The sequence below is a fragment of the Bufo bufo genome, chromosome 2 (assembly GCF_905171765.1).
Source record: "Bufo bufo chromosome 2, aBufBuf1.1, whole genome shotgun sequence".
NCBI classification, from domain to species: Eukaryota; Metazoa; Chordata; class Amphibia; order Anura; family Bufonidae; genus Bufo; species Bufo bufo.
The window spans coordinates 212,727,492-212,750,577 of record NC_053390.1 but is presented as its reverse complement, the minus strand read 5'-3'; the positions used below and the strand labels follow the sequence as shown (position 1 = coordinate 212,750,577).

At 48.1% G+C, this 23,086-nt stretch overlaps 1 protein-coding gene across 5 annotated transcripts in view; it reads right to left on the bottom strand.

Annotated features, from left to right (window-relative positions):
* Nucleotides 1-23,086, bottom strand: part of RNF34 (ring finger protein 34) — a 52,039-nt gene that overhangs the window by 8,141 nt on the left and 20,812 nt on the right. For all 5 annotated transcript variants that reach the window (XM_040416119.1, XM_040416120.1, XM_040416121.1 and 2 more), the window contains 4 exons: nt 12,216-12,614; nt 9,681-9,734; nt 3,451-3,652; nt 3,264-3,293 (listed from right to left, as the gene is read on the bottom strand). In XM_040416119.1, coding sequence (XP_040272053.1) covers nt 3,264-3,293; nt 3,451-3,652; nt 9,681-9,734; nt 12,216-12,614 — 685 coding nt within the window. The remainder of the gene's footprint in view (nt 1-3,263; nt 3,294-3,450; nt 3,653-9,680; nt 9,735-12,215; nt 12,615-23,086) is intronic.

Here is a 23,086-nt window from a genome sequence, read left to right as displayed (position 1 = left end):
GATGCTATATAGTGTCATCCACAGGTCCCCCTCCCCATAACAGTGCCATCCGAAGGTCCCCCCATAACAGTGCCATTCACAGATCCCCCCATAACAGTGTCATCCACAGATCCTCCATAACAGTGCCATCCACAGATCCTCCATAACAGTGCCATCCACAGATCCTCCATAACAGTGCCATCCACAGATCCTCCATAACAGTGCCATCCACAGATCCCCCTCCCCATAACAGTGCCATCCACAGATCCCCCTCCCCATAACAGTGCCATCCACAGATCCCCCTCCCCATAACAGTGCCATCCACAGATCCCCCTCCCCATAACAGTGCCATCCACAGATCCCCCTCCCCATAACAGTGCCATCCACAGATCCCCCTCCCCATAACAGTGCCATCCACAGATCCCCCTCCCCATAACAGTGCCATCCACAGATCCCCCTCCCCATAACAGTGCCATCCACAGATCCCCCTCCCCATAACAGTGCCATCCACAGATCCCCCTCCCCATAACAGTGCCATCCACAGATCCCCCTCCCCATAACAGTGCCATCCACAGATCCCCATAACAGTGTCATCCACAGATCCCTCCCATAACAGTGCCATCCACAGATCCCTCCCATAACAGTGCCATCCACAGATCCCTCCCATAACAGTGCCATCCACAGATCCCTCCCATAACAGTGTGTGTCATCCACAGATCCCCCATAATAGTGCTTCATCCACAAATCTCCCATAACAGTGTCATCCACAGATCTTCCATAACAGTGCCAGCCACAATTTGTTTTAATATGGCCTTTGAACATAATTTTTCAAGTAAAATCATATAAACCCCTTTTTTTTTTTAATTTGGGGTTTTTTCCCGATTAATCGATGAAATTATCGACAACTAATCGATTAATTAAATAATCGTTAGCTGCAGCCCTAGATATGTCATTCAAATCTTTTTCAACTTGGATCATAGTTAAGTCAAGATGGTTGTTGGCTGCTGTCACCTCATCCAGATCCAGACCCAGACATTTTTAATGGGGGATAGATTTGACTATTGAGCTAGCCAGTTGAACAGCTGGAGACCATGAAGAGTATGTTGCATAGCACAGGCCAGTGGCATAGCTAGAAATGACTGGGCCCCACAGCATATTCTTGAATGGGGCCCCCCTCCCCCAGTAATTTTTTCACAACCCATTCCTTTCATGCCGCCTCTATTCCTGTGGCTAGTAAAGATCGCTCTCTCAGACCAGACCCGGCAGCTGTTCCATCCGTTTTCTACACTGTCTATACTGCCACTGTATATCATTTAATTGTCTAATACTGTTGAGGGGGCCCTGACAAATCTTTCAGTCCTCCTCCTCCTAGATGGGGCCCTTTGGGGTCAGGGCCCCAAAGCAGCCGCCTCCCCTGCTTCCCCTATAGTTACGCCCCTGGCCCAGGCAGTGTATGGGTGGGCATTATCTTTTTATAACATCATGTCTCCTGAGTCCAAAAAAAGGCAGTAGGACTGGTTCCACAAAGTCACTAATACCAGATAGGAATGGCCATTGTAGCTAATGGCGCCCCACAACATGACACCTGGTGTTGGTTTTGTGTTTCTCCGAGCTATGCACGATGGCAGTAGGCACTCTCCAGCCCACCTGTGAATTCTGATGCGGTCATCATTAGTACTAAGGCAGATCTTGCCGTCATCACTGAACACTATTGTTTACCATTGATGGGCACATCAGATTTCATAGGAGGGCTGGAGAGCACTTACTGTCATCATTCAAAGTGCAGCAACACACAGGATCAGCACCAGGAGTCATGGTGTGGGGCGCCAATAGCTACCATGGCCGTTCCCATCCGGTATTCGTGGAGGGAACATTGACCAGCTTTTGGTATGCCCGGGACATTCTGCTACCAGTCCAACTGTCTTTTTTGACTCGGTGAGAAAATCTGCTGTTCCAACAAGATAACGCCCACACTACACAACATGCTCTTCAGGGTCCAGCACATCCCCTGGCCAGCTCAATTGCCAGATCTCTGTCTCCATTGAGAATGTCTGGGCCTGGATGGGGTGATGAGAGAAGACAACAACTAGCTTGGAATGACATACCACAGGAGTATATCCAGCATCTGTATGACTATTACCATGCCAGAATGGCAGCCTGTATTGTAGCAAGGGGAGATGCCACCTAGACCCTGCCTCAACATACACCCTGCTGCAGAAACCAAAATTAAGGGTACACCACCTTGGTTGTCAGATCATCAACCAAGCACCACTACTACCGGTTTATAATTTGTCGATCTCAACTCAAATCGCATTCAAGGAGTTGCCTCACTTGAGTAAGTCACATTTATCATATAGAGAAAGGCATTTCCTACTGTATTGTTATTATCCATATTGCTTCCTTTGCTGGCTAGATTTATTTTTCCATCACATTACACATTGCCCCGTTTCCATGCTTACGACCACCCTGCAATCCTTTAGTGGTGGTCGTGCTTGCACACTATAGGAAAAAGCGTCAGCCTCTCTGTTGGCCAGGACTGTGGTAGCGCACATAGGCTAGCGTTTTGTGCCATAATGTGCAAGCACAACCACTGATGCTGGATTGCAGGGTGGTCATAACCATGGAAATAATCAATGTATTATGCGATGGAAAAATTAATCCAGCCAGCAAAGGAAGCAATATGGATTACTGTATTGTTATGGATAATACATTAATACATTTGCTGACGTGAGACAACTCCTTAAAATTTTCCAGGTGTTCCTTTTCACTTTCCAGTGGTGTAATTGCAGACTAAGGACAATTTGGTCCATCTTAGGTAATGTCTGGTGAGACGTTGAGGGTGATCAGCTGCTGCAGTAAAGAGAGGATGATGAGTGCATCCATACTTTCCTTACTGCAGCTACCAATCGCTCTAAACTTCCCCACCTGACAACTTGAGAAAGGTACGAGATGGACTGACACATCGTCTATTAGTCTGGCATTTATATGAATGTTTCCTCTCTCTGGATGGAGTATAAGTAATATCATGTCTACCTGTCATATGCTGTGATAAAAATAATTATTCTTCTTGCATCATAATCTGAGTGGGCTCTGGATTTACTTCACATGTATGACCAGATTGAAGAATCCTTCCAAATAACAACTGAAAATCTGTGTCCGGTACCACCGGTCTAGACAGGAGAACTATGAATGCAGGTCACTGCCAGGTGCTTCCTTCAAAACACTCTGGAATTCTTCATTTTAGATGGAAAAATTGGAAATGGACGATGACAGAACTGACTAACCTGATTCATGTCTTGATTCTAGGCTTTCCACTGAAAGAAAAGAGAAAGAAACTTGCATAAAGACATTATGAATAGTATGAACAGACAAAATGTTTACATACAAATTACAATATACTGAAGAGTTGAGCATTTCTAGGTATAAAATGTAATAGAAATGGCAAAGGAAAGGTCCAAGTCCCCAACGTACCAGACTTTCTGTTCTCTTCACTCTCTCTGTACAGCCTGCTGACTTTCTCCACCAGTTCCCATTTCTCACAGCATCCTGAGTAGTTGACAAAGTTTCGGGCCAGAATCTCCTTCAACTGTCGAATAGATAACCCTTCTATTTCCTCCTGTGTTGATAAGTCTGATAATGACGCTCTGGCTTGTTTCTTTGATAGGTCATTGGCCTTAGGGAATAAACAAAACAATTTATTACAATAAAAAGTAAGAAAACAAGATTTTTGTATAACTTACCAGTAAAATCTCTTTCTTGCTCTTCATTGGGGGACACAGAGACCGTGGGTTTAGCTATGTCCTCTACGAGGCGTTGACACTAGTAAAAGCTGTTAGCTCCTCCCCTGGCAGCTATACCCCCTCCAGCCTGGAGAGAGCTTCAGTTTGTGAAAAGCAGTAGGAGAAGCAAGTAAACCAACGAAAAAACGTGGAACAGCAACAATGCCGAGAACCAAACCAGGTTCTAACCAGCAACAGCCACAACTGTGGCCGAACAACAATACTGGGTGGGTGCTGTGTCCCCCAATGAAGAGCGAGAAAGAGATTTTACTGGTAAGTTATACAAAAATCTAGTTTTCTCGCCCATATTCATTGGGGGACACAGAGACCATGGGACGTCCGAGAGCAGTCCATAGGGAGGGAAAACCACAGACATATGGAGCAAGCGCCCCTGCAGGCAACTAAGAACTGCCGCCTGCAAGACCATGCGGCCCAAGGCAGCACCCGCCGATGCATAAGTATGCACCTGGCAAATTTCTGTGAATGTGCGTAAGGAGGTCAGTAGCCGCCTTGCACAACTACGCGGCTGAACCTTGAATCCTCCGAGCCCAAGAGCGCCCACCGCTCTGGTGGAGTGAGCCGTGACACCAAAGGGCGGAACCCGGCCCCGGGTGCAGTATGCTTCAGCAATTGCAGACGTGCAATTGCCACCCTGGAGGCCGCCAATGCCTTGCGAGGATCCTCCGGGATGACAAAAAAGAGAAGTCCGTACGCCATAAGGAACTGGAGGCTGGCTAATAAATCGCCAGAGCCCTGACAACGTCCAAATGGTGCAACTCCCGTCCCCTAGTGAAGGGGAGGGACACGGTGATGGAAGAACAATTTCTTCATTGAAATGGAAATCAGAGACCACCATCAGGAGAAGGAATGAACGGGCCGGAGGACCGCTGATCCCTGTGAAGAACCAGGAAGGTTCTCTGCAAGAGAGCACCCCAACCCGGACACCCGTCTGATGGATGTGATAGCCACAAGAAAAAACTACATTCCAGGGGAGAGACATCTCCCGCAAGGGCTCAAGGGGGGAATTCCGGAAACAGTAAGTGGTCCACCAATGTCCCCCGAGCCGAAGAGGCTTGTGGGGAGACTGAGAAGCCGGCTGATAAACTACCAAGAAAAAAACGCCTGAATGAGGCGTGTCCAACCGCAAGCCAAGGAATCAATACATTGGATAGGTAGAAGTAGAGACGATATGAGAATCACCAGCGGTGAGGAGTTCCGTCAGCGACCGTGTATTGACTGTGTAGCAACGCTGCTTGACGGAAATTTCGACCAGACCAAGATGAGAGAGAAAAAATAAATAAAATCCTGCCTCGAGGAGGAAGAATAGAAGGGGTTTTCTGTTCCAGAAACGAAACTCCAGCAACGGTGGCGAGTCGTGACAGCACCGCCGCTCCACCTGGCGTGGTGAGTCTCGTAGTCTAGCCAAGGAATGTGCAGTGAAAAGGCATGACTACCATCGGACTGACGTGGCAGTCAGTAGTCAAGTCTTGAGAGGTAGTTTTAGATACGGGTAGTACACCCAGGACCAATGGGTAGGATTCACCTGTAGAAGGAGAATATGGAAAACGTCACAGCCCAACAGTCGGTACGGAACGAAACTGGAAGAAAAAAACACAGAACCAATACCCTGCATCAACGTAGATGAGGGGAAGTAGTAACGTAGGAGCTACCAAGGTTTGCGGAGTGACCATGAACCCTGAGCCAGAGAAGGGAAAAACGGAAGGAAAAGGGGGCAGGGCGAAGCCCATTCCCCATCTGAGACTGGCACTACACAGAAGTAGAGACCGGATGAGATTGGCGGCGCCACACTCCGCCTAAGGCCTATTTCACACTACCGTTTTTTTTTTCCCGTTTTGCGGGCCGTTTTTTGCGTTCCGTATACGGGAACCATTCATTTCAATGGTTCCGCAAAAAAAATGTACTCCGTATGCATTCCGTTTCAGTATTTCCGTTCCGTTGAAAGTTAGAACATGTCCTATTATTGCCCGCAAATCACGTTCCGTGGCTCTATTCAAGTCAATGGGTTTGCAAAAAAAAAAACGGAACACAAACGGAAATGCATCCGTATGTCTTCCATATCCGTTCCGTTTTTTGCGGAACCATCTATTGAAAATGTTATGCCCAGCCCAATTTTTTCTATGTAATTACTGTATACTGTATATGCCATACGGAAAAATGGAACGGAAAAACGGAACGGAAACAGAACACTAAAATAGCCATACGGTAGTGTGAAAGAGGCCTAAGGAGGAGGCCATGCAGCGTACGCCACCGAATTCGGCGTTAGAAAAATCGGTCACCTGACGAAGGAGCCGTGCAGGAGGAGCCAGAGTATGTAATGGCTACTCCAGGACCCCCGTACCGTAGGAGCCGCAGCGTGCCCCGCCAGCACAAACTGAGGGGCAGACTTAGAGGAATCCGATAGAAGCCATGGTACCATACTGCCTCAGGGAAGGAGAGCTAACCTTAAACACTCCACCTGGGAAGGGCGTCGAACAGGAACAACCGCCAAGCCAGCATCCGGGTGGAACCCCTACCTGAGTGGATGCCCCACTGCAGCGACTGCGAACGCTAGTACCAGCGTAAAAAACGCACCAGCGGAGAACACGCTGCAAAGCCAAACCAGAGTGCCAGCACAACCACTTCCCTTATCAGGAATGGTGGATAACATATTGGAACAGTGGAGGACCATGGATACAGGGGACGCTAGGACACATGAGTGACGCTGGTCAACCCCCTGAAGAGAGAGGTTGTCATATTCATGCCCCAAACCAGCACCGAAGGAAAAGGACACAACGTGGAAACAGCCACAGTATCCACTGGCGGCCCCGAAATACCATTAGAAGAAGAGTACAGGGCACCAGCATGTATCGATACTCGCTACGCCTCACTTGTAGAAGAAGCTAAGGCATCTATAGCCGTGGCGTAGTTAAAGTGCAACATCCAAGATGTGCACTCATTCCCCATGGTAGTGGATCACTTGTGGAAGGGGCAATGTTGCAATTATCCCACCAAAGAAAGGGGGTAATGCTTGCGGCAAGCACTGCACTCAGTGGTAGTGCAAGTACGCCACCATGAAGGGTGGCAATGCAGTAATGCATCTAGCATTAATGCATAATGCCATAGCGCCACCTATGGAAGTGGCTAATGCATACAGTAAGTACTGACCCCAGTGGGCATGCAGTTCCGCCACCTACCAAAAGGGGGGAACGCCTACTGCCGGCACTGAAAGAGTTCTAGTGCGGTTAGACCCCAATGGAGGGAGGTAATATCCAAGGGAGTACTGCATCCAGTAGTAGTGCAAATACTCCACCTAAGGAAGGGGGTAATGCATACGACAAGTACTGCTGTCTACCTCGGACGCCATCTTGGAAGATCGCACCGGAATCACGGCAGAGACCAAACCACTGATCCCCCCCCCTTCGGACCGAACCTCTCCAGGGAGAGGAGGGTGCGACTGAGCGTGACCCTAGGGAGGAAGGGTGGGGGTGTGGAGGTGACCGAGGAGGAAAATATCCTGCTCTGGCCCGTTGTGTGCAGTCTTAACTCTCAGAATCTTGTCCATGGCAGTCGCAGGCTCGCCGGTGGGAGTTGTCAACCAAACTACCCGGGGGTGGAATGGGAACTTCTAGAGGTTCACTCACCGGATTGTGCAGGCGGTGCTTTACCAACCAGACGACCCCGGAGGGATATTGGGAAGTCTGGAGATCCACCATTGTAGTGCGCAGGCAGTGCATATCAACCAAACGACCCCAGAGGGAGATTGGGAAGTCCGGAGATCCACCATTGGAGTGCGCAGGCGGTGCTTATCAACCAAAAACGACCCGGGAGGGTGATTGGGAAGATCCAGAGGTCCACCATTGGATCTTGCAGGTGGAGGACTATCAACCAGACGACCCCGGAGGATGAAATGGGAATTTTCTGAGGTTCTGCACCGGATCGTGCTGGTGGCGAATTTTAGCAACCAAACACTGCCCCGGAGGACGGATTGGGAATCCAGAGGTCCTGTACTGGAGTGCGCTGGAGAATTATCAACCACACGACCCAGAGGGTGGATTGGGAATACTTCAGCTCTCCTCCTTGGATCTGCGCAGGTGGAGGAATAGCAACCAACGACCCAGGAGGGGGATTGGGAACTATGAGATGTCCTCCTTTGTCCGCTATAGGACACGGGCCCAGCCTGCTACCACACAGACAGGGTGGTCTTGAGGTGATGAGGCTGAGGGGGGCCCGTATGAATGTGAATATTTCTTCTTTTATATATATATATATATTTTTTTTTTTATTTAATAAACATCAAGTCGGCAGAGAGGCAGGAAGGGGTTAACTATGTAACTTGGAGGCACCTGTACTGAGATAGAATCCTCAGAATAATCTGGTGCTGGCCCTCAGTGGCTGGCCAGAAAGGGTTAAGGTGTCCTGGAGAGGGCGGGGCCCAGCGGATTCTGGGGGGGTGGCGGGAAGGATTCGCGCCAGAGCGCAACCCCCCCACTCCTGTCAGGGAAGTAATTAACCCCCTAAGAGCACTGACAACAGTGGATCACAGATAGGGGAGAGCCTCCTTCGCTCCCTTCACTGTGAGTCCGCCGGTGCATGTTCCCGGTCTGCAGCGGGGGAGGTCGGGTCTATGCGTTAGCGCATGGCGGACCGATGCTGTTGGTCGGCCGGGGCGCAGAGGGACCTGAGTGAGAGCGCAAGAGCTCTCCTGCCGCTAAAAATATAATCCTTCACCGATTCCTCCTGGTAGCCCTGCATCGGCCACATGAACAGAGCAGCAGGCGAATGCGCCCACCCGGCAACGGACGGGGTTGCACCACGCGGGCGCCAGTGCGGGCCGGGCAAAGAATATCGCGGCCGGAGCACCGATGCGGTGACGGCCGAACGTATGAAGTTAACCCCCTTCGGAGCGGAGTCCGCCTCCGAAGGGGGTGGCAATGAGGTAGGTGCCGCAATAGTGGACGGCGCCGGCCCTTATAAATCCAACGACTCCGGAGGGTGGAGGGGAGCGGGAGCCTCCTGCGCTCCCCTCTCTGCATGTGCGCTCCGGATGGCGTATTAACCCCCCATGTGCCGATGTCCCTTCTCGGACATCAAGAGGAGTGAAGGGAATGACAAGAGGGGTGCTGATGGCTTGAGGGGAGCTGGTGATGGCCTCAGGCAGACAGGGTGGTCCTGGAAATAGCTTCAGGGCATAAGTATGCACCTGGTTGTTGAATACTAATACCACCAAGAGTGAGGGAGGGCCAGGAGGGTTAACATACTCACCTAGTCCCATGTACTCACCTCTCTTCACTTTCCTGCCGCCATCTTCACCCCTCCTCTGGTCCAGCAGGGTCACCCCTTAAGCTACTGGCACCGTAGTGGCAGGACGCTGGAAAAGGGGGGCTTGGATGCAGGGGAGCGAGGCTGCCCTGGTCCACCTTGTCTTCTGTGGGGGAGGCAGCAGTGCGGGTGATCGGCACTGGCGCAGCTCGACCCTGGGAGAACAGGGAGGCGAGGAGTCCACTGTTTCCCCATCTGAAAAAGAAGGAAAAAAATAAACTAAAATAAAAAATCTTCAGGAGATATTCAGGGAGGTCTTGCCTCCTATTGACACTGGAAAAAACTGAAGCTCTCTCTCCAGGCTGGAGGGGGTATAGCTGCCAGGGGAGGAGCTAACAGCTTTTACTAGTGTCAACGCCTCCTAGAGGACATAGCTATACCCACGGTCTCTGTGTCCCCCAATGAATATGGGCGAGAAAGAAGTTTATGACAAGGAAAAATAATAATAGTAAAGCACATCAATTGTGAAGGATTTGTCTAACCTGTGGAAACCACGACATTAGGTAGATGGAGAATAAATATAAATCATTTACAAGTAGTTCTAAAGCCAGTTGCAATTTCCTTCTCCCTTGTATTGTTCTGGTAATGGCCAGAATTACTCACCTGCAGTTCTGGAGTTTCTGTATCAGATGTTATGGATATGGTTTCACTTGTTCCCTGGAAACAAATACAACATAAGCATCAAAGAAATATGTTACAGGGAAGTATAGTCACTGACTGCCTCATCAAACATAAGGACCCAGCATATGGGTTTTGATTCTGAAGACTCACCTGTTAATCTTTTATAAAGGCTCTATATAGCACTGCTGACAATTCTGAAAAATGTGGGATTTCTTGCTCGAGTTGTATATAAGATATATGTAAGCGATTACAATAAAGCAAAAGGATATTGGGGAAAACTGTACAATTGAAAGGAGCCTCTATGACCCTGTTGGGCCACCTCTAGCCTGGATACATGATGAGATACGGTTGGGCATGGAGGCATACAGGTTCTGTATAGTATCCTGTGGCACAGTTGCAGCTGGGCCTGTACATCTGGTACAGGTTAGCTAGCATCCACCTTCGTTCTATAAATGCTCGACTGATGATAAATCTGGCGACTGGGCAGGCCAAGGAAGTGTTGCAATATGTTGGAGAAATTACGGGGAAACCCTTGCTGTGTGATGTTAGATGGTCACCCCTAGTGGTGATCTGAGGAACACTGTGGTATGTGATGGCTCCCCAGATCATCACACCAGTTGGGGCAATGTGTTGCTCCACAGCAAAGGCAGGATTGAAGCACTCACCATAAGGCCTCCATATTGAAACCCGACCATCGTGGGATCCCAAACAGAACCTAGATTCGTTGCTAAGGACTATACTGTTCCAGTCCACAGCAGTCCAGATTTCTCATTCATGACACCACTGCAAACAAAGGTAATGGTGGCTGGCCGTTAATGGCAGAACACATAATGGGAGCCATGACACCAAATTTCCTTCTGCTAAGTGCTTAGAAATGGTCCGTGCAGAAACAGGGATGTGTAATGAAAGTGAACCTGTGGGAGCCGATTGTGCTTGTCAGTAGATCCTCTCTACTGGTGGTCTGTATGGCCGTCTTGAGCCTGTTGTGTGTGCCCTCACATAACCACTGCTCCCAACACCTCCTAACAGCTAGCTCAGAAAAGCCTAGATGATGGACAATTTGTCAACATGACCGTCCTGCTCTCTGTTCAGTGATCTTGGAACCTTGTATAGGGCAGCCGGGGAAGCACTTTTATACCCTCTTGTGGCAAGATCAATTGGTGGAGATATAAAGACTGGTGTACCCACAAGCCAGCCTTGATCTCCCTGCACTTGCATGAGATCCGCCTAATTTATTAAGAGGCAAATGCCTCTAAACAAATCAGGCGCATCCCTGCCCTGCCGTGCACCAGATACTCAAGTCAACGGCAGCTAAAAGCTGGGGTAGACTTTAGTTACAACTTCTGCCACTTTCTGGCCAAAGTTATAGCAAATGCAGTGGGCAGCGCAAAACCCTGCCCTCCATGCTAAGCCCCTCCCATTTTCTTGGCACTTCCGAAAAAAGTGGTAAGAAGCTTAAAAAGTCACAAATTATGGTGCATTATTTGCGATTTTTTTTCATGCCATAATAATGGCATAAAGAGCATGGTAAATATTCCTCAATATCTAATCAGACAGCACCTGTTATCATTTACATAACTGCATGCTGAGTTTCGCAGCAATCCGACTTTTTGTCACTAAGTGTAATTTACTGCTGCTCATCAATCTTCGCCAAAAAAAAAAGGCCATTACCTACCACTTTCTTAGTGCTTTTGAATGTTTAATGAAGAAAATTAGAGAATTGTGATGGAATGAAATAAATCACAGCAAGACTGAACCTATTATATGCTTTCCATTCAGGTGTTGAAAACTGCTGATTACAATGCTGCACAGGATAGTTCAACAATATCTGATCAGTGATGGTCCGAGTCCCAGCACCCCCACGATCAGCCATTTCAAAAGGCACCGGCACTCTGGTGAGCGCTGCGGCCTCTTCCTAGGCCAGTGAGGTCGTGTTCATCAGTCACACGGCCTATGTGCAGATCAGTATCATACAAGTAAACGGGCCTGAGCTGCAATACCAAGCACGGCCCCAATACAATGTACAGTGCTGTGCTTGGTAAGCTAAGAGTAGGCCACAGCGCTCACTGAGGCGCCTCAACCCCTCCAAACAGCTGATCAGCTGAGGTGGTGAGAGTTGAATGTCCATCAATCAGATATTGATAACCTATCCTGAGGATAGGCCATCAATATAAAAATCTTGGCCAACCCCTTTATTTAGCAGCAGAGCAGTCTATTTTATCTCACAGCTTGGCCCAATCCCAACTATAACACTTCACCTTTAATAAAGCACATCTGGCTGCACGACTCAAAGTAGGGTTGGTCTAAAGTTGCCCATACATATTAGGTGAACTTTGGCCAAACCTACGCCCGATCGACTACCTAATGTATATAGAGATGTCCCAACGGTGACTTGCACTATCTATATTGCTTCGATTTGCCCTCTTTAAATTATTATAATCAGCATTCCTGGGGATAAACGGCAAATATACAACCAAATGAGCATTGCAACTGCCCATGTGTCAAGGCTCCTGGTACCTGGGATGCCGAGCCACTTCCCATGCTTCCACTTCTGTCTGATAATTCTCCCTGAGATGAAGATGTGGAAGATGAAGGTGCTGAGAGAGCAGAGAAGAATGAGAAGGCAGAAGACTGCGATCGTGTAGTGCTTTCTGTGCTAACGTCCATCTCCTCCTCAGGACAAGAACCATGGTGGCAGAGCACCAGCTCCACCAAGTCTTCCTTCTCCCGACAGCTCTCGGTAGGGATGTTCCTTAGCGTTAGGTATTGACGTAGGTCTTTAACTTTCAGCTTCATTAACTGGGGCCTCTGAAATGCTGTTTCTTGTAGTAAATGACAAGTACTACAACGCCTGAGGTTTTCTTGAAGTGTTGAGCACACTGAACAAAAGTCTTTTTTGCAGTCACAACAGACATGCTGAAAAACAAAAAGATGCATGCTGTCAACGTTTGGATCTAAATATATGTCTTGGTTTCCCCTTATTGATCCATTGATGCATGTACATTTTCATAGACCACTGATAACCGTAACTTCCTATTTGATCAATGTTAGCAGTGATCCATAGGCCATTGATTATAAGACCCTGATGGAAACATGGCTCCATGATAATGCACACACTCTCACATCTCACTAATCTGATTCTTGCAATACAATTTATTTTCTCTATTGATGTCTGTACTATTTTGTCCACCCAGCAGTCATAAGTTCTAGATGTACATGGACGTAAATGACAGCTTCTTATCAGATAGGCAAAGGGCAGATTTACTATTGAAAATGTGCCAGAATCTTGGCACAGTTTACACCAAAAAAATAGCTTTTTTGGTACACTAAACCAACAAATTGGTGGTGTCAAGGGTGTAACTAGAAACGACTGGCCCCCCGGGGCAAATTTTTGAACACCCACCTCCTGCTACTTCCTCGCAACCTCATCCTCCTGTGCAAACCCCATTCCTGTGGCTAGTCAAGATTGCTCACCATACAACCCCCCACCCACTCGTTCATATAACCAATATGAAAATAAAATGACCAACAGGGTTGTATTTTTTGCAATGCTGATCCAGGGTGTAAACCATCAATATTGATCATGGGGCTCTGAACTCCAGGTCCCCCACCAATCATTACTGTGAAAGGAGCTCCACGTCCTGATGCAGCCACATGAACACAGATGAAGGGGATGCAAAACACGGAGGAGTGCCATGGCCCCTTCAGTGTGATGATGAATGAAAGCAAAAGACGCCCACTAATCAAACAATTATCTAAGGGGAAATTTATATGTTACAGGCATCAAGATAAAAAGCTGAGGGGCACAGCAATTTAGAGGAAGCAAGAGTTATCTGCAGCCCTATGTAACAACACAGATAACACAGTGATAAGGGCTGTATTAGACTTGCAGAGGGTCGGCCAGATCATCCTAACAAGCATTATTAAGAACGCTCGTTAGCGATGATCTGCCTGTGTAGAAGCACCGCCGATTACCTAATAAACAAGCAGATGTGCGCTAAAAAAATGAAAATTGTTTGCCGGCAGCAGATCGTGCCGTCTATCATGCTCTGCTGCCAGCAAATAATGATTCTGTATGTGGACGAGCAATGGCATTAGCGATCGATCCACCCCATACTGTGGAGGAGATCGCTGCATGTAATAGCAGAGCTCTCCCTCACTGACGGGCAAGTGATTGTCAGGAAGGAAAACTTCCTTCCTGACAAACGTAGTGCTCATCTGCAGGTGAATACAGCCCTAAGTCTCTGAGTAAAAATAATGTAGTAGATGTCACCTGCAGTCCTATGTAACATCACATATAACACAGTTATAACTCTCTGAGTACAGATGATGTAGATATCACCCGTAGTGCAAATCTAAGATGAGAATACAATTCGTGTGCGTGACAGAGACGATTACTCTTCCCGGTAATTGGATTTTCCAATAGCCTCCACAACGGCACTCCAGGAGGGTGTCCCCGCCTCCCCAGGACAGGAAACAACGTAGAAGCTCAAGTTTAAAAGGCCCCCTCCCCTTACCTGCTTCAGTTAATGAGATAGGACTCGGTTAGTTAGTTGGTGCAAAACTGTATTGATATAATGACAACATAACATGAATAACATAACACTCCCACATTAATTATACAACTTGGGTAGGGAATCCAGTGCCGTTGTGGAGGCTATTGGAAAATCCAATTACCGGTAAGAGTAATAGTCTCTTTTCACCGGCGCCTCCACAACGGCACTCCAGGAGGATTAATAGAAAAATAAACTAGGGTGGGACTACTGCAGATAAGACTTTTCTGCCATATGACAACTCATAACTTTTGAGTACATCTAATTTATAATGTTTAAAGTATTTGGATTTTTCCATGTAGCTGCTGTACATATTTGTTCTACTGAGGCAGAGGCATTTTCCGCCCACGAGGCCGACACGGCTCTGGTAGAGTGTGCTTTGATCCCTTTAGGAGGGGTCAAGTTCCTCTGCAGATAGCAGAACTCAATGGTGTTCCGGATCCATCTGGATATAGTGCCTTTGCTTGCCACTGATCCCTTGTACTGGCTTTGATATTGAAGGAGGAGATGGTCCGATTTTCTGAATGTCGCTGAGATTTCCAGGTAAGTTAGTAGACATCTCCTGACATCCAGGTTATGGAATTTCCTCTCCAAGTCAGAGGTTGGATCCTCACAAAAGGATGGAAGTGACACCTCCTGTTGGCGGTGGAATTTTGAGGCCACCTTGGGTAGAAACATTGGGGTGTGTCTAAGAATAATACGGTCCTCTAATACTGTGAGATAAGGTGCTTTACAGGAGAATGCCTGAATCTCACCTACCCTTTTGGCTGATGTTATAGCCAGCAGAAAGGCAGTCTTTAAGGACAAAAGTTTAAGTGAGATCTCTTCTAAAGGCTCAAAGGGTGCTTCCATTAGGACCTCTAATACTAGGTTCAAGTCCCAAGGGGGAATGGTTGAATAAATAAATGGGCATTTCCTGAATGCTCCTTTTATGAACCTCTTTATTAATGGTAGGTCTGCCAATTTCACGTCAAGGAAGCTACTTAATGCTGAGACCTGCACTTTTATGGTGTTGGGTCTGAGACCTTTATCAAGGCCTGCCTGTAAAAAGTCCAGTATGAGTGGGATATTAGCTTCCTGATTGTGGTAGATATTACGGATTCTGATAGACCTCTTTGCTGTAAGTGAACCCGTTCACTTTCCATGCTGTTAAGTGAAGACTTGCTACCTCTGGATGAAGTACCGCCCCCTGACGTAGTAGTCCCGGATATGATGGGAGAGACCAGTATTGACCTGCCGACAGATTGTAGAGGAGGGGAAACCAGGACCTTTTGGGCCAAAAGGGAGCGATTAATATTAGGTGCGCTTTCTCTTCTATTTTCATTAGCACCTTTGAAATTATATTGTACGGGGGAAATGCGTACAGGAGATCTTTTGGCCATGGACAGGACAGGGCGTCCACCATCAGTGGGTGATCCCTGCTGGAGAGGGAACCGAATAACTTGAGTTGTCTGTTTTTCTGGTTTGCGAAGAGATCTACTTTTGGTAACCCCCATTTGAAAGCTATTTGTTTGAACATGTTGGTATCTAGAGACCATTCTCCCACTTTTAGAACCTCTCTGCTGAGATAGTCTGCTATTCTGTTTTCCTCTCCTTTCAGATGGACTGCTACCAGGGACTTTTTTCTGCCCAGCTGAAGATTTTCCCTGCCAACTTTTGTAGCCTTTTGCTTCTGGTATCCCCTTGTCGGTTCAGGTAGGCTACGGTAGCAGCATTGTCGGACAGTATTTTCACATGATGGGTTTTTACGTATGGAAGAAGATGTGTTAGCACCTCCCGTACTGCCGACAGTTCTCTTACGTTTGAAGAGGCTGCTGACATCTCTGGGCTCCAGGTGCCCTGGATTACATGACTTCCTGTATGGCCTCCCCAGCCTCGGCTGCGGGCGTCGGTTGTTATAATGATCTGGTTTGTCGGTCGCCAAAAGATTCCTCTTTGGAGGTTTCTCTTTATCTTCCACCAAAAGAGAGATATTTTTACTCTTAGTGGAATTTCTACCTTCCTGTTTAAGGAGTTTTGCTCTCCGTCCCAGGATTCCAGGAGAAAACTTTGTAAAATTCTCGTGTGATGCTGTGCCCATCGCACTGCGGGAATAGTGGATGTTAGATGACCTAACAGTCTCATGATGTCTCTTATGGTCACTTTTTTTGCTTCGCAAATTTTGGAGATTTTTTGACTTATGCTTATCTGTTTTTCTGGGGGTAGAAAGGACATGAGATTGTATGAGTCTAGCAGTATCCCTAGAAATTTTTTCTGTTGACTGGGAACCAGGTCGGATTTTTGGGTACTTATTAGCCAGCCTAACTCGGTCAGTTTCTCCTGCACCAGCTGCAGATGCCCCTGGAGAACCTGAAGAGATGAGCCCGCTATCAGGAGGTCGTCTAAGTATGGGACTACTAGGATACCCTGAAGGTGTAGAAACACTTTCTTTTTGTCTGACGCTTTCTCTAAAATGTCCTCAAGGACTGAACCAAAAAGCTTATCCCCCTCGCACGGAATGGCACGTAGCCTACTCTTTGAGCTGGCGTCTCCGGACCAAGATCTAAGGCACACAGCTCTTCTTGTGGAATTGGAGAGGGCTGCGGATCTAGCCGATAGCTTCACCAGATCTGCCGATGCGTCTGACAAAAAATTACATGCCTGCTTTAGGGTAGGTATTGAGGCCAGGATTTCTTCCCTAGAAGTCCCTACTTTAAGCAGGCCCATGTCCTCAAAGGGAAGACACGTCTTTTTAGATATTCTGGCGACAGGCGCATCAATTTTAGGCGTCTTGTCCCATAGAACTGAATCCTGCTCCATAAATGGGTATTTCCTTTTAAAGGAGGCCGATCTTAAATTCTTTTTCTCAGGATCTTTCCATTCTTTTTTAATTAAAGTCTTAATATTACTATGGACAGGAAAAACTTTCCTTTTTTTCTCTCCCAGCCCCTGGAACATTCTGTCCTGCACAGACTGAGGCTCTTTGTTCTCTTCAATTTTCATTTTGGCCCTAATGGTCCTTAATAGCCTCTCAGTTTCTTCTGGGCTACAGAGGGGTTTCCCTGATTCCTCATCAGAGGATTTGGATTCCTCAAAAGACACTACCTCTCCCTCTTCGGAGTCAGGCTCCGGCTGATGGTGCGACACCTGAGATCTTTGCGAGGGCTGAGGAGAACACGGAGGGAGTCTAGTATCAATTGCCGATTTCACCTCCTCTTTAATCATAACATGAATAGATTCTAGAAGAGAGGGTGATTCCTCTGTCACTATTTTGTCCGCACATTTTTTTTTTTTTTTTTAGACAAAGATTCCCCAGATCTTCTGGTGCTGGTGTCCTGGCCCTTAAAGATAATATTTAAATCCTTTTTAGGGCTTGTAATAGGCTACTCTACCACCAGCACCACACCACTGAGGGAATAGTAGTGTGCAATCTTCCACCCCCCCTTATTTATTTTTTTATTTTTTATTTTTTTAAGTTTTGAAAATATTTTATTCTGAATCATGAGCAGAAAATACAAAAGATACATCCACCCCACATTGGGGCACTTGTTATACAAATCATACATCTGAGAATGTAAGCATATTTAAGTACTAACAATGCAGGGAAAAGGGGAGGAGAAAAGAAAAAAAGGGGGGGTTGACAGGGGGGAAAAGGGGGAAGAGGAGTTACTCCTACATCCCTGATACAACTGTTGTTTAGCTCTATTTACTATTAGGATGAGAAACCTCTATATTTTTTCCATGGGGACCATATGGCTTCGAACACCTGTGACCTTTTGGATTCCCACCCAGCAATCTGCTCCATTCTGTAGATTGCATCACACTTTGTAATCCATTGGGAGATAGGAGGGGCCTTGCGATTCTTCCAATTAAAGGCTATAAGAACTCTCGCAGCCGCCAGCAATTGGCCCAATAAGGAGATAATATGTCTATTCCCTTTAATTTCTCCCATTATCCCCAATAGGCAACCTTTAGCTGAGGGAACAAACTTTACCCCACTAATCTGTGAACATATTGTGCATATCCTTGTCCAGTACTCAGCAATATCAGGGCATGACCACCATATGTGCACCAGCGAGCCCTCTGCATTGAGACATCTCCAGCATCTTGAATCACATTCTGGGTATATATGATGTAATCTTTGAGGTGTGAAGTACCACCTTGTGATCACCTTGTAAAGGTTCTCCTGCAATTTGACACATCTAGATACCCTTGGAGTGATAGAACAAATCTGCGCTATTTCCCTATCTGAAAAGTGTACATCTAAATCATTTTCCCATTTACGGATGAAACCATATGAGTCGGGTCTGGTCTGGGAAACCAGCAGGGAATACAGCCGCGAGACTTTTTTCAAAGGAGGGACTTTAGAAAGGATCATTTGCTCAAATTGTGTCGTAGAGGCCGATGTGGATATTTTCTTTTTCCCTAAGTATTGTTTGATATATAATTTGTGGATAAAGGATAACTTTTGCAATTTAGGGTGCTTGTCCCAATCTTCTATTAATCACCCCCCCCCTTAAACGGGGTTAATACACACGGGAAGGATGCTTACCGGGCTCTGGGCGGCAGGATCCACAAGCTTGCGGATCTCAGGAGCTTCCACAGGAGCAGTCATCTCACCAAGTGAAGCAGGACGCCGAACTCCTCGTTTCCAGCTCTATATCCGCAAGTCCTCTGACGTCACACGCCACCGGAAGTGACGCAGAGGACTGGCAAGTTTACTTCCGCATGCGCGGTTGATCCCTCGTTCCTGTAGTTAGATAAGGAACGGAGGCCCGTGGCTGCCTTCATGGACGGACTTACGCCTAAGGTACAGGTCAGTCAGTCAATACTATACCTCTGCACGGCCCTCCCAGATGGGGAAATTCTCCAGGCCGTGCGCACTGAACCCCCGCTGTAGCAGGAGCGGCTTCCACGCGATCCCGAGGACAGGAAACAACAAACTGAAGCAGGTAAGGGGAGGGGGCCTTTTAAACTTGAGCTTCTACGTTGTTTCCTGTCCTGGGGAGGTGGGGACACCCTCCTGGAGTGCCGTTGTGAGGCGCCGGGGAAAAGGCACTATTATTGCCTTTTGCGTCCAGTTACATCCCACTATGCTCCCATATTCAATGTCACCAGGTCTCCCTTTACTCCTTACTGTTTCCTTCTCTCCATCCTCCTCTCTCTTCAATCAGTAAATACAGTAATTCCAGTCCGTTATTTTTGATGGAATTTGCAGCGAGTCTCATTCACACAGAGCGTTTGTAGATTAGCGAGACCGTGCGTATTTCGATTTTCCCAATCACAGGTATAACCACTCCTACTGCGGCAAAGAGAAGCCAGGTCCCACAGACGTCCTCTCCTTTAGAAAATCCTGTGGAGCATCACAATGCGCCAATAGTGAAGCACAGCTTTTTAGATCTCAAATAAAACTGCGCTAATATACTCACAAGCGCACGCATGTAACAGGCACATCAAGTGAATTCAAGTCTCCTTCATGTATGAAGACGCAGGATTTTTGTTTTATACGCTTGATTTTTAAAGACGCTTGTGAGTACAATAAACCCTTTTTATATACGATTACTGATGTAACTTGACTATGGAAGGAAGTTTATTCCTAGGGCCATAATTACCATAGGAGCTGATTATTGAAGAGTGAAGGAGACTTGAATTAACTTGATGTGCCTGTTACATGCGTGCGCTTGTGAGCATATTAGCGCAGTTTTATTTGAGATCTAAAAAGCTGCTGTGCTTAACTATTGGCGCATTGTGATGCTCCACAGGATGTTCTAAAGGAGAGGACGTCTGTGGGACCTGGCTTCTCTTTGCCGCAGTAGGAGTTGTTATACCTGTGATTGGGAAAATCGAAATACGCGCGGTCTCGCTAATCTACAAACTCTCTCTTTAATCAAGCTTCAGCCTGTCTCCAGTTCGCTTCCTTACAGTCTTGTCCTCAGGGCCGGCGCCACCTGTAAGGTGACCTAGGCAGCCGTCTAGGGCGCAATTTAGCAGGGGGCATGCGGTTTTAAAAAAAATCGTAGGTTAAGTGGCGGCCGGCCGCACTGCCCGGGCTGGCGCGTCTATGATTGTGCACCGCCCGGGCCCAGCCTGAAGAGAGGGACTGACAGGAGGGAAGCGCCTCTAATGTAGCGTGGCCGAGCTCTGTTCGGTCCGCGGTACAGGAGCTTTTATTTCCTGTACCCGGCCGGACTGACAGGAAGTGCTCACTTAGTGTGCACTTCCTTTCAGTCCGGACGGGTACAGGAAACAAATGCTCCTGTACCGCGGACCGAACAGAGCTCGGCCACGCTACACTAGAGTTGGGGGGGAATGAGAGTGACAAGGGAGGGAAGGGGGAGAATGAGAGTGACAAGGGAGGGAAGGGGGAGAATGAGAGTGACAAGGGAGGGAAGGGGGAGAATGAGAGTGACAAGGGAGGGAAGGGGGAGAATGAGAGTGACAAGGGAGGGAAGGGGGAGAATGAGAGTGACAAGGGAGGGAAGGGGGAGAATGAGAGTGACAAGGGAGGGAAGGGGGAGAATGAGAGTGACAAGGGAGGGAAGGGGGAGAATGAGAGTGACAAGGGAGGGAAGGGGGAGAATGAGAGTGACAAGGGAGGGAAGGGGGAGAATGAGAGTGACAAGGGAGGGAAGGGGGAGAATGAGAGTGACAAGGGAGGGAAGGGGGAGAATGAGAGTGACAAGGGAGGGAAGGGGGAGAATGAGAGTGACAAGGGAGGGAAGGGGGAGAATGAGAGTGACAAGGGAGGGAAGGGGGAGAATGAGAGTGACAAGGGAGGGAAGGGGGAGAATGAGAGTGACAAGGGAGGGAAGGGGGAGAATGAGAGTGACAAGGGAGGGAAGGGGGAGAATGAGAGTGACAAGGGAGGGAAGGGGGAGAAGAGAGTGACAAGGGAGGGAAGGGGGAGAAGAGAGTGACAAGGGAGGGAAGGGGGAGAAGAGAGTGACAAGGGAGGGAGGAGAAGAGAGTGACAAGGGAGGGAGGGGGGAGAAGAGAGTGACAAGGGAGGGAGGGGGGAGAAGAGAGTGACAAGGGAGGGAGGGGGGAGAAGAGAGTGACAAGGGAGGGGGGGGGAGAAGAGTGTGACAAGGGAGGGAGGGGGGAAAGAGAGTGACAAGGGAGGGAGGGGGGAAAGAGAGTGACAAGGGAGGGAGGGGGGAGAAGAGAGTGACAAGGGAGGGAGGGGGGAGAAGAGAGTGACAAGGGAGGGAGGGGGGGAGAAGAGAGTGACAAGGGAGGGAGGGGGGGGGAGAAGAGAGTGACAAGGGAGGGATGGGGGGGGAGAAGAGAGTGACAAGGGAGGGAGGGGGGAGAAGAGAGTGACAAGGGAGGGATGGGGGGAGAAGAGAGTGACAAGGGGGGGAGAAGAGAGTGACAAGGGAGGGATGGGGGGAGAAGAGAGTGACAAGAGAGGGGGGAGAAGAGAGTGACAAGGGAGGGAGGGGGAAGAGAGTGACAAGGGAGGGAGGGGGAAGAGAGTGACAAGGGAGGGAGGGGGAAGAGAGTGACAAGGGAGGGAGGGGGAAGAGAGTGACAAGGAAGGGAGGGAGGGGGGGGGAGAAGAGAGTGACAAGGGAGTCCCCAGAGCCAGACTGCAGTCAGAGACCAGACCATCTTATTGTCCTGGTGGTAAGTAAACAATGCAATATGTTTATTATTTAATTATTTAGTTATTAATACTACATTGGAAACTAATTTACCTCACATTAAAAAGGACACTATAGTCCCAGAACCAGTACAGTTTAATGTAGTGGTACTGGTGTCTATAGCCTGTTCCTGCAGAGAAAAGACACTGTGCAGTACTGGTGGTAAAGGAGCACTATAGTGCCAGGAAAACAAACTCATTTTCCTGGCACTATATAGTTGTTAGGAGTGGGGCACCCTCGTGTCCCCCTCCCACTGGGCTGAAGGGGTTAAAACCCCTTCAGCCACTTACCTTTCTCTAGCGCCGGCACTGGGAACTCTTCTCCCCGATCCTCCTCTCAGCTGCGAATGCGCATGCGCACGCATTCAAAACTATGTTCCACGTCTTCCCACTGTAATTTTCACAGTGAGAATCGCGGAAGCACCTCTAGCGGCTGTCAGGGAGACAGCTACAAGAAGCTGGATTAACCCCAAGGGAAACATAGCAGTTCTTTTAATTTAAATGGTGAGAAAGGGGTGGAACATATGTGATGTCATGATATGGGAGGATCATCTGATAAGGGGGGAAGGGGGGGCAGCAATTTTTATCTTGCCTAGGGCAGCAAAAATCCTTGCACCGGCCCTGTTGACAGTCCTCCGCATTTCTCTCTAGGTCTGCCCTCTTCTTGTGGTCCTGCAATCATGTCCTTCCTCCCTCCTGCTGCAGAAGAACCAAGGTCCCTAGTTGGCAGCCACTTTCTCCTCTGGCTTGCCGAAGATCCTGATGCCCGCAAGGGGGCGTGGCCAGCAGGAGTTCATCCCTGGCCATGACACCTGATAATGCTATGATTTCTCTGTCCAGCATTACCCTATAGTAGCCCAGCACTAGACAGAGGCATCAGACAGTAGGGGATGCCTACTTGTGCAAGCCCTGTAAAAGCCAGTACAGCAGTAGTTACGCCCATGGGTGCGGTAGTTACAGACCTGGGTGGTGTAAAGGTTTTAGTCTTGACTTACATTGAAAGTCAATGGGGGACGGATCCATTTTCAATTGCACCATATTGTGTCAGTGAAAACGGATCCTTCCCTATTGACTTACATTGTAAGTCCGGACGGACCCGTTTGACTCTGCATCGTCAGGCGGACACCAAAACGCTGCAATCTGCGTTTTAGTGTCCGCCTCAAAAGCGCAACGGAAACCAAACTCAGCCAAATTAATGCATTCTGAATGGA